This window comes from Bos mutus, chromosome 27 (genome assembly GCF_027580195.1).
Source record: "Bos mutus isolate GX-2022 chromosome 27, NWIPB_WYAK_1.1, whole genome shotgun sequence".
Lineage (NCBI taxonomy): Eukaryota > Metazoa > Chordata > Mammalia > Artiodactyla > Bovidae > Bos > Bos mutus.
Genome location: NC_091643.1, coordinates 1,451,405 through 1,466,580, shown reverse-complemented (window position 1 = coordinate 1,466,580; position 15,176 = coordinate 1,451,405). Strand labels below are relative to the sequence as shown.

The following is a 15,176-nucleotide window of genomic DNA, read 5'->3' as shown; positions in this document are numbered from 1 at the left end:
ATACCCTGCCCTCATGCCATTCTACTGGAGGTAAAGAAGCAATAAACTGTAACCAGTGAACGAATGAGATGAAGGAGGCTGTAAGTCTTCCTCTGCATGAGACAAAGGTAGAAGAGGTTTCAAATCCTACCGGATAGACTAAGCTGTGGAAATCCCAAGAATGCAAGCCCTGGAGACTCTGTATTTTCATCGATTGTACCTCAGCACCTAGAACAGTGTTTGGCACATGAGTGCCCAGTAACTATTTTTTTGAGTGAGTAAATATGCCTAGGTCATAGCCACCTCCAAGGTTAAGGATTCTAAGAAGGTTCTCAATGCCAGTTAGTAAATCTTATTTAAAAAAAAAAAAGCCCCTGTTAACTGATCACACTTACAAGGGCTTTATTAGATGTCTTGGAAGTTAGGAAAATTCAGATATTTGGAATTTTAGAATATTTTAGTATTTATAGAATTTTTATCCTTATCACAATATCAACACTTCTTTTACTGTGGGATATTAATTTTCCATACTAAGGTCCCTAAGCATTTAATTTCAGTGGAAGCATCAAGTAGAAATCAAGGAGTAAAAATGATTTATGAGTTTGTAGTTGTATCTATACCATCTAAAAAACATCTGATCACTATACTACACGGATCCATTGAACCAGTCATTTGTTCATAAATTACTTATTTCTTCACTTTTCAAACTGTTGTGACATTGGGTGGTGGTGTGTTAGATAGAGGCAAGCTCAAGCTTAAAACAAATAGCCTTCCATCAAACGTCATTCATATGTCAACGAATATCCATTCAACAGATTATTGTGCTTTCAACAACCATTCCATCATCTGATACCCACACACAGGCCTCTCGCATGTGTAATTCTCCAGGGTTCATTGTTGACCCTACTTTGCTTTTCCATCTATATTCCCTTGAAGGTTTCACCTGGTCTCATGCATTTAATCACCATTTATAAGATTATGACTTTTTAATTGGAAAATACAACGTTATTTCTTTATTGCATTTTTCTCCTCTCTTTTTTAAAAAATTGAAGTATAGTTGACTACAATGTGTTAATTTCAGGTGTATGGCAAAATGATTCAGTTATACATACATATATATGTAACTGAATCAAGTGTGCATGTTATATATGTATTCATTTTAGGATTCTTTCTTGGTACAGGTTATCACAAAATATTGATTATAGTTCCCTGTTCTGTACAATAGACCTTTGCTAGTTATCTATTTTATATATAGAAGTGTGTATGTATTAATCCCGTACTCTTAGCTTGGTAATCAGAAGGTTTTGTTTCTATGTTTGTGAGTCTATTTCTGTTTTGTAAATAAGTTCACTATAAGTGTTGAAAAGCGTGTGGAGAGAAAGGCACCCTCTTAAACTGCTGGTGGGAATGTGAACGCGTGCAGCCAATGTGGAGGTTCCTTCTAAAGCTAAAAATAGAGCTACCATATGGGCCGGCAGTCCCACTCCTGGGCACATGTCCAGAGAAAACCATAATCTGAAAAGATATACCCCCGCCCCTGAGGTTCTCTGCAGCACCACCTGCAGGAGCCGAGCCACGGAAGCAGCCTTGGTGTCTGCTGACAGCGGGGTGGGCAGAGAAGATGCGGTGTACATCAAGTCGGAATATTAGCCGCTAAAACGAGTGAAGTAAGGCCATCTCTAGTGGCATGGATGGACATGGAGATTATCGCACTAAAGGAAGGAATCCAGACAGAAAAAGACACAGATCATACGACATCACTTATATGTGGAATCTGAACAAATGATTCAAATGATGAATTTAAATTTAAATATGAAGTTCAGGCATCGCCCCTGAACTCCAGAGTCACATAAGCCAAACTTCCAGGGAACATTTTCACTTGAATACATAAGAGGGCTCAAATGAATGTGCTCCACATTTCCTGCCTTCTAACTCCCACCCAAACGTGTTTCTCCACAGTCTTCTTATCAGCTAGTGGAAATTTCATCTTCCAATTGCTCAGGCCCAAATTTTAAATAATCCGTTCTTTTTTTTTTTTTTCTATTCCATCACTTTCCCAACTCATCAAGAAATCCTACTGACCCACTTTGTCATATGTACAGATTCAAATCACTTTTTACCTTCTCCACTGCTTCTGTCCACTCCAGATTGCCATTTCTTTCTATATTATTACAAAGTCTTCCTAAAGTTTTCCTTTGCTCCCGTTTATCTATTCTCCATACAGTAGCCATAGTGAACCTGTTAAAATATGTCAAAGAATGTTGCTCCAAAGGCATTCTGTCTAAATTCCTATGATATGGCCTACCAAATTCCTGCTGAATTAGGTTCCATGTGACCTGTTTGACTCCAGTTATTAACATCCTCCTTAGGACCTCCTTCTGCTCGAGCAGGTCTTTCTGCTTTTTCTCGTAACCCTCGGGCATGTCCCCGTGGCCCTGCTACTGTCTTGAGTGTTCTTTATCGATCATCTAGTGAAATGTATGGCATGACGTAGGCCTTCAATATATGGAATTTAGAAAGATGGTAACAATAACCCTGTGTACGAGACAGCAAAAGAGACACTGATGTATAGAACAGTCTTATGGACTCTATGGGAGAGGGAGAGGGTGGGAAGATTTGGGAGAATGGCATTGAAACATGTAAAATATCATGCATGAAACGAGATGCCAGTCCAGGTTTGATGCACGATACTGGATGCTTGGGGCTAGTGCACTGGGACGACCCAGAGGGATGGTATGGGGAGGGAGGAGGGAGGAGGGTTCAGGATGGGGAACACATGTATACCTGTGGCGGATTCATTTTGATATTTGGCAAAACTAATACAATTATGTAAAGTTTAAAAATAAAATAAAATAAAAAAAAGATATTGACTTTATTCAGTAAATATAGAATGAACAGATAAATAATGAATTTATTCATTAAATGCTGATCTGTACTAGGTCTTGGAGATTAAAATAAAGAAGATCACCCCCTTTCACTTAGGAGATGGAGAAGGAAGGGGAATTCCCACACTGTTTAAGTGCTGATGCAGGAACTAGAAAGTATGCTGCATGAAGAAGAAGTATCAGTACCTCATTCAGTCTTGACGTTATGAAAGGTTCTCAGCAGAAATAATCCTTACCCAGAGACACAGAGGTTGAATAGGAGCTGTTAGGTAAAGAGAGGAGGAAAGAGGAATAAAGTCTTCAGGGGACCTCTAGATGGGATGGGCTGGAGTGAAACTTGAGGAGGGGAAAGTGTTCACGATGGCGGCGTTCCCAGGGCTGGTTGTGAAAGGGCCTACATGCCGGGGAGGTGAAATAGATGGTGAGCAGTCTGGAGCAGGGGGTGATTTGATCACATTCATTTAGAAAGATGATAATGGATCTATTATGGAGAAAGGGTCGGACACGGGCAAGCCTGGAATAAGGAACACTGGATAAAATTTTCTTGCTGAGATATAAATAAGAGACGACAGTGGACAAAACTAAGGCTCCGGGGAGGCAGGGGAAGACTCCGCCAGTGATGCGACGCCAGCGCTGAATGGCCGCGGCGTTCAGCCTTGAGAACCTGAGAAGCACAGCTCACAGACTGGTCTGCAGGACCACCTGGCGTCTGTACCATCTGGAATTTAAGAACAGCAGCTGCTAAGTATGGGTGCATACGTGCTCAGTCGCTTCAGTCGTGTCCGACTCTGCAACTCCGTGGACGGTAGCCTGCCGGGCTCCTCTGTCCATAGGATTCTCCAGGCAAGAAGACTGGAGTGGGCTGCCATGCCCTCCTCCAGGGCATCTTCCCCACCCTGGGGTCGAATCCGTGTCTCCTGTGTCTCCAGCACTGCAGGGGGATTCTTTACCATTGCGCCCCTGGGAAGCCCTGCCCTTAGATATAGACATGCTGTTTGTGTAGTTGCTTTGCACCAAACACCGTCAGCTTCAAATAAATGACCATAGGCACATGGAAAAGCATGATGTTTTACACACAATACGGGTGCCCTCAGTTGAGTTCATTCCTTCATTCCCTAATGTTGACCAAGTAGCAACAAGTGCCACGAGCCCTTGGAAAGACGGTGGAGACAGCAACGACCAAACGCCCTCGTTTATGACTTTCCAGTGAAGAGAGATCAAAATAAACAGATGCCCACAGTAGTGGCCGGATGGTGAGAAGTGCTTCAGAGATTCAGAGGGGAGCGAGGGGGTGAGGAAGAGCCGGGGCTGAATGCACAGAGAGAGAGCGTGGGGAGACCGCACACAAACCCTGGAGTAAGACTTGGAGGAGACGGGAGAGCTGGGCGGGCAGCTCCCTGTGTATCTGAGCAGAGAGAAAATCCATGTCTTCCCTGAAGGCTTTCACTCCCAGTATGCGACTGGTCTCAGGGCGTCTTTTGTCTTACCGGTGAGCAGTGTATTTCTACCTGGTGAGCAGCGACCTAGCAGGTCCCCTGCTCAGGACCTCTTGGCTCCTCAGAGGCTCCGAGGGACAGAAAGACCATGGCTGTGAGTGCGGACCGCCCTGGGAGCCAAGGGCCGGCTCCCCGTCACGGCTGGGAGGCACACGACCCCACGTCCAGCCAGCCTCAGCTGGGCCGTTATTTAGATGTCATTTTGTTTCCAGATAAAAACAGTCACATTTTTTCTTTATACACACAAAGTCATTTTAAAAGAAACACTAATAAGTGTACAGTTAAAATAAAAATCACTTGTTTTCCGTCCAGAAATAAGCCACTCTGAGGTTTTGACATTCCAGATAACCCTGAAATGCAGGTGGGTGGGGCATGCATGTTTAAATAAAGCAGACACCCTCCTTTTTTTGAACAGAATTCCCCTGTATGAATGTAGCATTCAGTTGCTCCTGGATGCCATACTCTTTCAGAGGCTACAGGCGGCTCTCTCAGACCCTGCAGAGGCTGGAATGTTCTAGTGCCTAATACTTGCTGCCTCTATTTTCACAGCACAATGACAGATACACACATTTTTTTGAAACAGGCAGCGACATGATGTGATTGGAGAAGGCCTTTAGGTGAGTCATTATAAATGGGAAATTTAGAATTTATATATTTGAATAAAGAGCTCTCTAGGGACTTGGACATAAATTCAGCATACAAACAGCAAGACAACTGTTCTGTACAGAGATTTACTGATGTCACTGAGAAAGTCGCCTAGATGTCTCTGTAATCATGATTATAATAGACACCTTTCGAGATCTCAGCTTGTAAGGAAGATGACATAAGTGAAAAGACCTTGTGACTGCAGAATGCCCTGCAAATTCAAGAGTGTTGTTAATGAATAAAAACAGCCCTTTGCTGTCTTAAATCGCCTGCTTTAAAGGCAACAATGCACTCTCACACCTTCTACCTGCAGAAAGTCAAAAGGATCAAGAACGCGAACATTACCCCCCGGCGCCCCCTAGCGCGCGTGGGCCGTCAGGACAGCCGCCGAGCTTCATGAAGAAGCTCGACCACAGATGGTTCTCCTGCCTGAGGGAAAGGCCATTAATTGTACTTTTGGACGCCTTCCATCTGTCCAAAAGGAAAAGCACTTATGTTTTCCTCAGGAATTTCTTGTAACATTCTTTTTAGTTTTAAATTAAAAATAGGAGAAGGAAAAGTAAATATTCTTTACTATTGACATTTTCTTCCTCCAAGTTGCTTTAAATGAAGAATACTTCTAAAAGAGCACCAGCAGATTTGTGCTGAGACTCACTCTAAAGTCTCTGATTTATGTATTATAACCTATTTGCATTCACCAACTCCATTGCCAGATTGCAGAGCAAGCTATTAGGAGCTTCAGCCTCTCCTAATTCCAATATGCATTAAATCCACCGACCGATACAGAACTGTGCAAGCAAAGACCATGGAGTATTTTAGTATCACAATGCAGAAATACCCACCACCATGGCTGATCAAAACACCTTTAAAACATATCAGGTGTTTTCTTCCCTAGGCTACCACCATTCTTTATCTTCAGTTTTTTTCCTTTCTCTTTGCATTTTCTTTTTTACATTCGTTTCCATTACGGCTTATCAATAATATCTTCGATTCTTACCTTAATAGATTTTTGTGAAAACGATTACGTTTTAAACGGTCCAGTAGGTAAGTTGGGTCTCAAAGAGATGAGCGCTTACGAAGCTGACCTTGCTCTACGGGTTTATTTTCTCTGCATAGCGTTTAAGTATTAATCAGTACACCGTTCAGGGATTTCTTTCGAACATGCTTTTTTTAATGTAAAATAAGGACTGCAATTCATTAGACCATTGGAGGAGCCAGAGGCTTTGCTAAGCTTTGCCTCTCTTGACTGTTCGTCTCAGATTTAACCGGAGTGCGTGTGTGTGCGTGAGTGTGTATTACACTCGTGACCCGAGTTGAATTATGCCATAATCTTGGTTATTTTTTAGGCTGAAATGTCTGTACCCTTTAGGGGTGAAGGGCCATTTCAGCCTCGGTGCCCTTCTGGTGCCCGCTCAGGGAGACACAGCAAATGCGATCTGAAAGTGCCAGGTGACTTTATCAGCAGTTACTTTCCTGTACATTTCTCTATCAACCTAGCTCCGCAAATACTCAAGAAATAAAGGTAACTCTTCTCCCGCTGCTGGGGTTCTGTGATCTGATCACCTCTCCGTGGAGACCTCTATTACCCTAGCCGTGGCCCCTCGAGTCTTTAGGGTGAACGTCACCGCTCGCAGCCAACCCTGAAGCCCCCGCCGCGGGGGTGCAGGCGCGGGGCACGGTCCCTCCCCACGCGCGTTCAGCTCTGGAGGGGCGGCTGGCTGCGGCGAGGACGCTGCCTTTCCCGCGGGAGGGCGGGGCGCGCGGGGGTTGAATTTCGCGTGAGGGGCCGACCTCGCCCCCCCCCCGGCCCCCCTCGCCCGGTGGGGTCCCCCGCGCGCGCCTCCGCGGACGCGGGGCCCGTCCTCGCGCTCGGCGAGCCCCCCGCGCGCCCCCGGGGCTGCAGGCCGGTCCGGGCGTCGCGGGCGCGGGCCGGGGGCGGGGTGGGGGCGGCCGCCCGCCGCGCTCCGGGCCCTGATGTCACAGGCGCGGCGGGGACACCGCGAGGCGGAGCCGGCGGGCGGCGGGGATGGGCGGCGCGGGCGCTCGCTCCGGCCGCCGGGGACCGCGGGCCGCGGGGGAGGCGGCGGCCTGAGCGCCCAGGCCCCGCGCGCCGCCGGGGCTCCGGCCGGGCGCCGGGAGACGCAGCATGTATCTCGGTGAGTGCGCGCTCCCACGGCGCCCTTCTGGGGGGCGGGGGGCGGCGCGGGAAGCCCCGGGATCCGTCCCGGTGACCCCCTCGCCGCCCGCGGGCACTGGGGGAGCGCCTTCGTGCCGCGCGCGGGGCAGGGCGCGAGGCGTAGGGGAGTCGAAGTTGGACGAGAGGAGAGCCGGGCGTGGGGGGCCCCAACTTCACCCGCCGCGTGTGCGCGGGGCGGACGCCTCAGGAGGGGAGGGCGGGGGGCGGCGTGGGAAAGTCCGGGGCGAACTTGCTGGGGTGCCAGGCGAAGTTGGTCCCGCGGATGCTCCGGGAGCCCGGCCGTGCCCGCGGCTCAGAGGCGTGTCGGCGTGCCCCCGGTTCCGAGGAGGACGGGAGGACAGCCCTGGGTGCGCGCTGCCCGAGCCGCTCACAACAGCCTTTCTCCCCATTCCCGGTTTTCCACCGACCTCCGGCGCCTGGCACGGAATGCATAGTGTTTTAAACCTCTGGAGGGCTCCGAGCCGTTAAATGTGTGTGCAGTTGAGTTGCGTGCCGCGCTGGAAACCTCCCGCAGGTCTCCCCGGAGCCGCCTGCCTTTCGGGAAAGCATGTTCAGGCTGACTTAGAGCCGGGCTCGCCGGGGAGCGATGTCAGTGTGCTGGGAGCTGAGCGTTTGCACCGGAACGCGGCGCCTGACGGCCGCGGGGACGGCGCAGCCCTGCCCTGAACTGCAAGCCCAGGATTAGACGGACACCCTGTCCTCCTCCCGGAGCTATGCTTTCCTTCTGTAAGTGCCATCCCGCGTCAGCACTGAAGGGTATCTCTCCGATATTAACAGATCTGTGAGAGCCGCTAAGGGGCTGGAGAGGGAGTATTCCAAGGTGCGGATGCTCCGGGTGATTGGTTGACTTGCTTGAAATAATAAAGCTAGGGTCATTTTTCAGTTAAAGAGGCATTTGGATCAACTTGCGTTGGGGCAGTGTTGGTTTCTTGGGTGTTTATTTCGGTGTGTACTTATGTTGTTTGCTTGAGCCTTTGAAACATTTGCCAAAGTATGCAAAAGCTGACCGCTCTTTTAATTGTCTTGATCGCAGTTTTGATTTCCCTATAATTTGTGTCATATTAGAAAAGACGGCTTAAAAATAACTAACAATGATTTGAAGGAAAGGCTCGTTGCATAGCCAGATTTAAGCAGAATCCAGAGTTAATGCTCCAGGCTGTGATAGTAATAGAGGTGGTAAGCCTCTTGATTGGCAGTTCATAAAATAGCAAGTGTTCACCATGAATATGTTTTTGACATCTGCAAAAGCTTGTAAAGACAACCTGTCTTTTGAATAAAATAACATTTTATCACCGGTAATGGTATTTAAGGGATGGAAAGGAAGATTATAATATTAAAGTTTTCAGCCTCTTGCAGCAACGCCTGAGGTGATGGTGGTAAGGATGTAGCGTTAACCGGAGCAGTAGTGTGGTCTCCAAGTAGTGGTCCAAAGGCCATCTGCACTGTACTGGATTGGTGAAGTGCATATTGTTAACTGCATGATCATCCAGCCGTCTTGTAAAGCAGGGTGATTCACAGGGCAATTAGTTTCACTGTGCAATGCAAGTTTATAATAGCTCACCCTGAAATGTGATGTCCTGCTTGAGATGAAATTGTATTCTTTTAAAGGCAAGGCTAAGGTTGTTCTCTGTGTCATGAGCACGGTTTGGGCTTACCATAATCCCCGCATGAGATATGTTTTTCTATTCTTGGAGAAAATCCTGTGCATTTAGGAATGCTGTTTCTTTCAGGTTCTGCCGTGCACCCCCTCTCTCAAGGAACTTGGGGAGCAGCCCTGTCTGTCGTGACATGTGTGGTCCATTATCTCAGGCCAGAATTGACAGTGCAAGCCAGGCGTGTTAAGATTCAACAGCATTTTAATGTTGCACTTCCCGAAGAGTATGAATACATGCATGCAGGCACACACGTGTATTTACGTGTACGCAGCTGTTTCAGGGCATTTTTTCAAAACAGTGCTTTCACTTTGCTGTTTGGCTGCTCGTGACTGTCTTCACATTTCAACTGCCAAGTGTTTATCAAGTCGAGGAGGACGGGGACAAAGGGAAAGCAGGGCGCATTCTCCGGCCTTCCTGGTGATTTGTGGGAGTGAGGTCGAGGTGTCAGAAGTCTTTTCTTGTGTCCCCAGCAGGGAGTGACCAAGAGCAGAGTGATGCTGAAACACCTGGGGAACTGATACGCAGGCAGGCAGATATAAACCATCTGATCATCAGTGGTGCTCCCCTGCCACCACCTTTCAGATACGATGGAGGACTCATTGCTGGACACACTGGCCCACCCTCTGCCCCTCTGGAGACCCCCTTGTCCTTAGGGGGTGGACACCCGGACCCTGTCTTTCTCAGTCAGAATCAGCTGCATGCGTGCATGTTGGTGGAATCTGTACTATTTCCAGTTCTCCAGAATAGCTCATGTTTTGAGTGTGTCTCAGACTCACGGGACTAATGGATTTTTTTACTGACTTCAGCCTCACTCTTATCTCCTATTGAAATTTTAGTGCTGTGTTTTCAATAATTGTGCGTTTGCACTCACCGAGCTGTGATTTAAGAGTTTGCTCTTCAGTCACCGTGGATACTTTTGTTACTTATTCTATCGATCTTGCATTCATTACTTGGAGTTAAGAATCAGGTTCACCCATAAGAAAGGAGGGAGGAAAAATCCCAGTCAGCCAGTGGGTTGGGATTTACTGTAAAAGCAGGAGAAAAATCAGGAAGACTTCTAGAGAAGTTACCCTCCTCACCCCCAGGAATATTTGACATACTTAAAAGTGATGTGTGCCTAGGATGAAGAGCCATTAATATCCGGTCCAGAAGTAGGGAATTCCCTGGGGTCCAGTGGTCAGGCACTTTGCCTGCGGAGGGCCATGGGTTCGATCTCCAGTCAGGGAACTGAGATCCCACAATCTGTATGGACAGATTAAAAAATGTTAGAATTGCGATCCTCAGTTTGCAAATGAGACCTAGCAACAGTGAATTAATTAAAACTGATCCAGGAATAAAAGCCAGTAGCTGAGAGGCTCCCCCAGACGAGGGCAGAGGTTGGGGGTGTTGTGAGTTCCGCAGGTCCGCCCTGTGCCAACAGGTGACAGTGAGGTCGGGGCGGCGACGGGAAGGGCAGGTGCGTCTGCAGGAGGCGGAGGCCGTCCACCAGCCCTGTGGCTCCAGGTCTGACTCATCATCGCCCCTTTTCCATCCTCCCCGCGCTCTTCTCCGGGGCCATAGTGATGAGCGGCCACCTGTCGTGTCCCAGGGCTTTGCCATCCGCAGAGAAAGTGGGAGACTTCTGACACCGAGGAGACTCCGTGTGGCCGGAGGTCACCCAGACGGAGACCCCAGGGAGGTCACTGCCAGGCAGGGCCGGAGGCTTACTCCCTGAGGGACCTGCCGGGAAAACAAGAAAGGATGCACCTTCAATAAGTGAGCAGAACTCAGAGGCGAACAGTAGAGCTCACTGTGAATGCTGCTATTGATGGCATAGTCATTAAACCCAGAGAAAAAGGGCGAGCAAAATTTAGAAAGTGCGAACCAGCCATTCACGTTCAGCAGAGGTGTTAATTGTGGATCAGCTGTCTCCCTTCAATGCTTTAGAAACACAAGAAAAAGACCTGAGTGGTGTGCCTCTCATAATAAGGAATACTTGATGGAGGAAGCTTTCCATATAACAGCTAGGAAAAAAAAATCTCACAGGAAAATTCTAGACCAGGAGCCTGTTTCCCTGCCTATGATAGACACCTTCGTACGCTGTCATAGGAAGGACGCTGTGTTTCCCCTGGGATGTTTAGGACATTCTCTAGTCAGCATTTACACTTTCGCTTGTGGTTGGGCCATCAAGTTTCACCTCCAGAGCAGTGTGTTAGAAAAACAGTTAAGCAGCAAGGTTACGAGGAATGAGATGAGCAGAAAACAGCAGGCAGAAGAGAAAAGCCTTCCTCTTTCTGTGCGTTTTCAGTGGAAACATTTAACTCATCCCAATTAGTTTGTGCTGAGTGATCTGTTTCGGGGATTAGGTCCACCTGAGTTGCTCAAACACACTGGACAGGTTTCTGTTTTCCTAGGCTTCCAGGGGAGAGGATAATTCAGGAGGGAATTCATGAATCCAGGTTACCCTTTTTAAACTTTGAAGTCATTACCACTGTGTGTTATTACAAATGCTTCTAAATGACACGCAATCAATTACTACATAACAGGGGTGGAGAATGTGGCAGGCGAATAGTAACTCCCCTGAGAGTTGAGCTACTTCTTTTCCAGAGTCATATGACTTTCTCATTTCCAGGAACCAAATTTCAAGTATGATCAGGATGTCAGTAACATGGATTCTTTATTATGACCCTTACATTGTGAGCTAAAGTTTGTTTTTTTTTAGGACCTTCTTAGTGGCTGTAATTATATGGAGATGAGATGGGTTTATTTAAGGGATGTGTTCCAAATTCATGAGATAATGATGACTCGCAAAGTCACCCTTTTGTGGGTGGCACGATTGTTCCAAGAAACAAATGAAAAATTTAAATTAGTGGTTTCTGACTTCTATTGCAATGTATTTGGTCACAGCTGCTTTTGACTGAAACCTCCCATGATACCACCAGATGAGTTGGCTAGTGTGTGTGTGTATGTTTGGGGGGGTGGTGGTGGTGGTGAGTGTGTGTATGTGTGTGTGTGACTATGTGTGTGTGTGGTTGGGTGTGTGTGTGGTGTGTGGGTGTGTTTTGTGTGTGTGTGTGAGATGTGTGTGTAGTGTGTGTGTGTGATGTATGTGTGTGCAGTGTGTGTGTATGTGGGGTGTGTGTGTGTAACACTGGAGCATCAAATAGTGCCTTGTTATATAAATACCCCGGCATTTATTTCTCATTCACATCTTTTGTAGATTTCTAAATCTTTTCACATCCTTTGCAAGGCAAAACTTTAAGAATTGATTTAATAAGATGGATATGAAACTATATTTTGAGCACAGCTGCCTTTCAAGTTTATCAACCATTATATACCTTAGAGGTTTTTAAAGTCAAGTCACAAGGATAATTTTTGTGGCCTCTCCTGGTTAAGAAAGAGTGATGCTTGTATAAGCAGAAAACTATTTTGACTTTGACCTTGAGAAAGAGCTGTTTCGATTTGTGTTACACTATGAGAAACGTCGAAAAACAACAGAGGTCATAGTCACTGCCCTTTCTCTGTGTGTCTCTCTTTAAAGAAGTCATTACATATCATTTCCCATAAAGATTAGTTTTGCAACAGAATTTCACACATGATTGGTGGCATTAAGAGAAAATACAGCGTATAGGTGACTGGAAATATCAAAGCTTAAAGTGGTTGAGATCATGTTTGAACCAAATTGCTAGAGTTGAAAATAGGAAGACGCTTTGCTCTGTTGCAGCGTCAAAATTCTTATAAAGCAGCTGGAAGTCGGCCTCCTTTGAGTGTGAACTCCAGGCTTGCACAGCCTTTAAAACTGAAGGCTTTTCCATGAAACCCTCTGGATTCTGACACCTGGAACGCACACGAAGCTGCATCAGAGTGCTGAATGGCAGGCACTGAGCCTCTTCTTCTTAACCTTTAAGTTTCTTTTTCTCTTTTGCCCAGTTGCAATAATCCTGTTTCTGTAAGTTGGGAGGAAGGAGGCAAGTTACCTAGTCAAGGTCACAGGGGAACCAGCAGCAGCAGTCTGGGCTCCAGCGATGCCGTCTGCCCCGAGCACCAGGGTGCTGGAGGGAGGTGGGGACCGCGGCCAGGCCATGCTCAGGCCTTGGGATTGCAAGATGGACCGGGCCTTGGAGACCAAAGAGGGAGGGAGTCCACTGCTTCAGCGGATCCAGAAGGCCGATGTTCCCTAGCGGAGCTGGTGTCTGTGTGTTGACAAGAGAAACACACCTCTCTGATTCTGAAATGGTAGCTGCTTTTTTTTCGATATGTCAAAGCCAGGACTCGTCCTTAGAAATTGGATCTTTAAATAAATGTATGGAATTACACAACCTATTTTCTTTTGGTTTGCTTCTTTCTTCATGGGACTCTGCAGTGTAAAAAGGAGAGGGACAGAGCTACAGAATATTGAGGCTAATGTTCTAATATGTTGGAAGAACACGTGAAATCCTCAGATGAGATGATAGAATGGTTCTATTGTCAGTCTACCTGGTCACAGCATCAGTTCTCAGCTGCATCTGTCTCCTAGGTGGCATCTCCAGAGGATGCCAACATCTGCTTGCCCCAGATGTTGGCATCCTCTGGCCTTGGGGCTGGGATAGGCAAGGAACCTCCTTATGCATAGGTAACCAGAAGTGCCCAGGGGGGCCACCAGTTTTGAAAATTGCCATTTGTTAAGGCTGGGCAAAGTGGAGATCATCCGCCTGCTGTCTGCAAGGCTTTCATGAAATTGTTCTTCACACTTAAAGCCTTTTCCGTACTGGTGCGTTTTGCTGATGAAGGAGCCCACCTGTGGCAGAGTGCTCTGAGGACAACAACGCGAGTGAACGTGAACGTGCTTTAATAAACAGGATCCTTGTAGAGAAACTTGCATTTTTTAACGTGCATCTACCTTATTCTTTTTATCCTCAGAATAACCCATTGCAGGAGGTAGACAAAATAAAATTATTCCTATTTTTAGATGAGGAATCTGAGCCTCAGATGGCTGAAACAACTTTCTCAAGGTCACATGTGTCAGGGCCAAGACGCCGATTCATGGCTTTGGAGCGGATTTCAGTGTCCTTTTCTCTTTACAGCAGAGCGTGGAGCCATATCTTCATGAATGGAAGACTGTTCATAATCATGCTAGAGTGAGCGTTGCAGCCAGTTACTAAGGGTGTGAATGCAGGTGACTGAGGCCTAAGACATATTTGTGTTTTGACTTTGTGGAGTCACAATAACAGAAATCTGGATTTAATTCACACTTTTATTTATTCTGCTTTTTTTTTAACATCAAATAATCAGAAAAAATCAATTGAGAGGCATGAATTGACTTCTGGCAAGACCCAGACTTTCTACTGCTACAGTGATTCCAAAGTGTTGTTGGATATGGAGGCTTGTATTCATTACGTGTTAAACATACCTGCTGTGTCACAATGTAACTCAGTGCTTGCAGAAATGACACAAGTATTTGTGCTACACACTTTGATATTTACAACATTATTTCCAGTGTTTGTTCAAGATAAGAGTCCCAGCCTGGTCATTTCCCACAACTGATAAAGAAGCAAAAATGACCCTGTTAGAATTTCAGCTGTCCCATTTATACTGGCTCTGTGTTCTTGGGCAAGTCACCTCACATTTTGGTATCCAGTTTGTTACTTTGTGTGTGTGTGTGTGTGTGTGTGAACAGAGAATAATGCTAATATGTTTCCTACAGTTCTATTTTGAGGACTAAAATACACAGCCATATAAAAGTGCCAAGCCCCAGAAGTCTGCAGTGATTGGTTGTCAGTAACATTTGACTCTTTCTTGCTTTTTCCCTCTATGTCCACCTCCCTGTACAAATGTATGAAACTTGAAAAAAAACTGATGAAATCTTTTAGGGTCAAACCAGAAAACAGGCCCCATGCCAGCTAGTGTGCCAAGAAGGACTTTAGTGCTGATCGTTTGTTCTGTGGGTGAAGCAGCTGAGAAGCCCTTCCAGGAGGCAGGAGTCGCCCAGGGCTTAGTGACAGTGGGAAATGGGGGCTGTGAGATGGGGAGAGAGGGGAGGGGTCCTGGAGGCCAGCAAAACAGGGGCTGTGAGATGGCGAGAGGGGAAAGGGGCCTGGAGGCCAGGACCCTGGGCTCCTGCTCGGGGCTGGAATCGTGGCGGGCCGGAGCGAGACCCTGGGGACAGGGGATTCAGCCTCAGGCACAGAGGGGGCAGGTCCTGACCCCTCCTCTGAGCCCCCTCTGGAGCACCGCCTCCACCTCCCGAGGGGGGCTCAGAAGGCAAAGCCTCTGCCTGCAAAGTGGGAGACCAGCTTCCAACCCTGGTTGGGAAGATCCCCTGGAGAAGGACATGGGAGCCCACTCCAGGATTCTTGCCTGG

General features: G+C 47.1%; 1 protein-coding gene across 3 annotated transcripts in view; it reads left to right on the top strand.

Moving 5' to 3' along the window:
* ZNF385D (zinc finger protein 385D) overlaps nt 1-15,176 on the top strand; it is a 1,015,555-nt gene that overhangs the window by 650,845 nt on the left and 349,534 nt on the right. The window contains exon 1 of one of the 3 annotated variants that reach the window (XM_070364117.1): nt 7,006-7,161. The exons of 1 other annotated variant lie outside the window; for it this stretch is intronic. In XM_070364117.1, the coding sequence (XP_070220218.1) occupies nt 7,152-7,161 (10 nt within the window). In that variant the 5' untranslated portion in view covers nt 7,006-7,151. Of the gene's footprint in view, nt 1-7,005; nt 7,162-7,621; nt 7,929-15,176 lie in introns of those variants that run through there. One more of the 3 variants, XM_070364116.1, reaches the window with a different exon arrangement.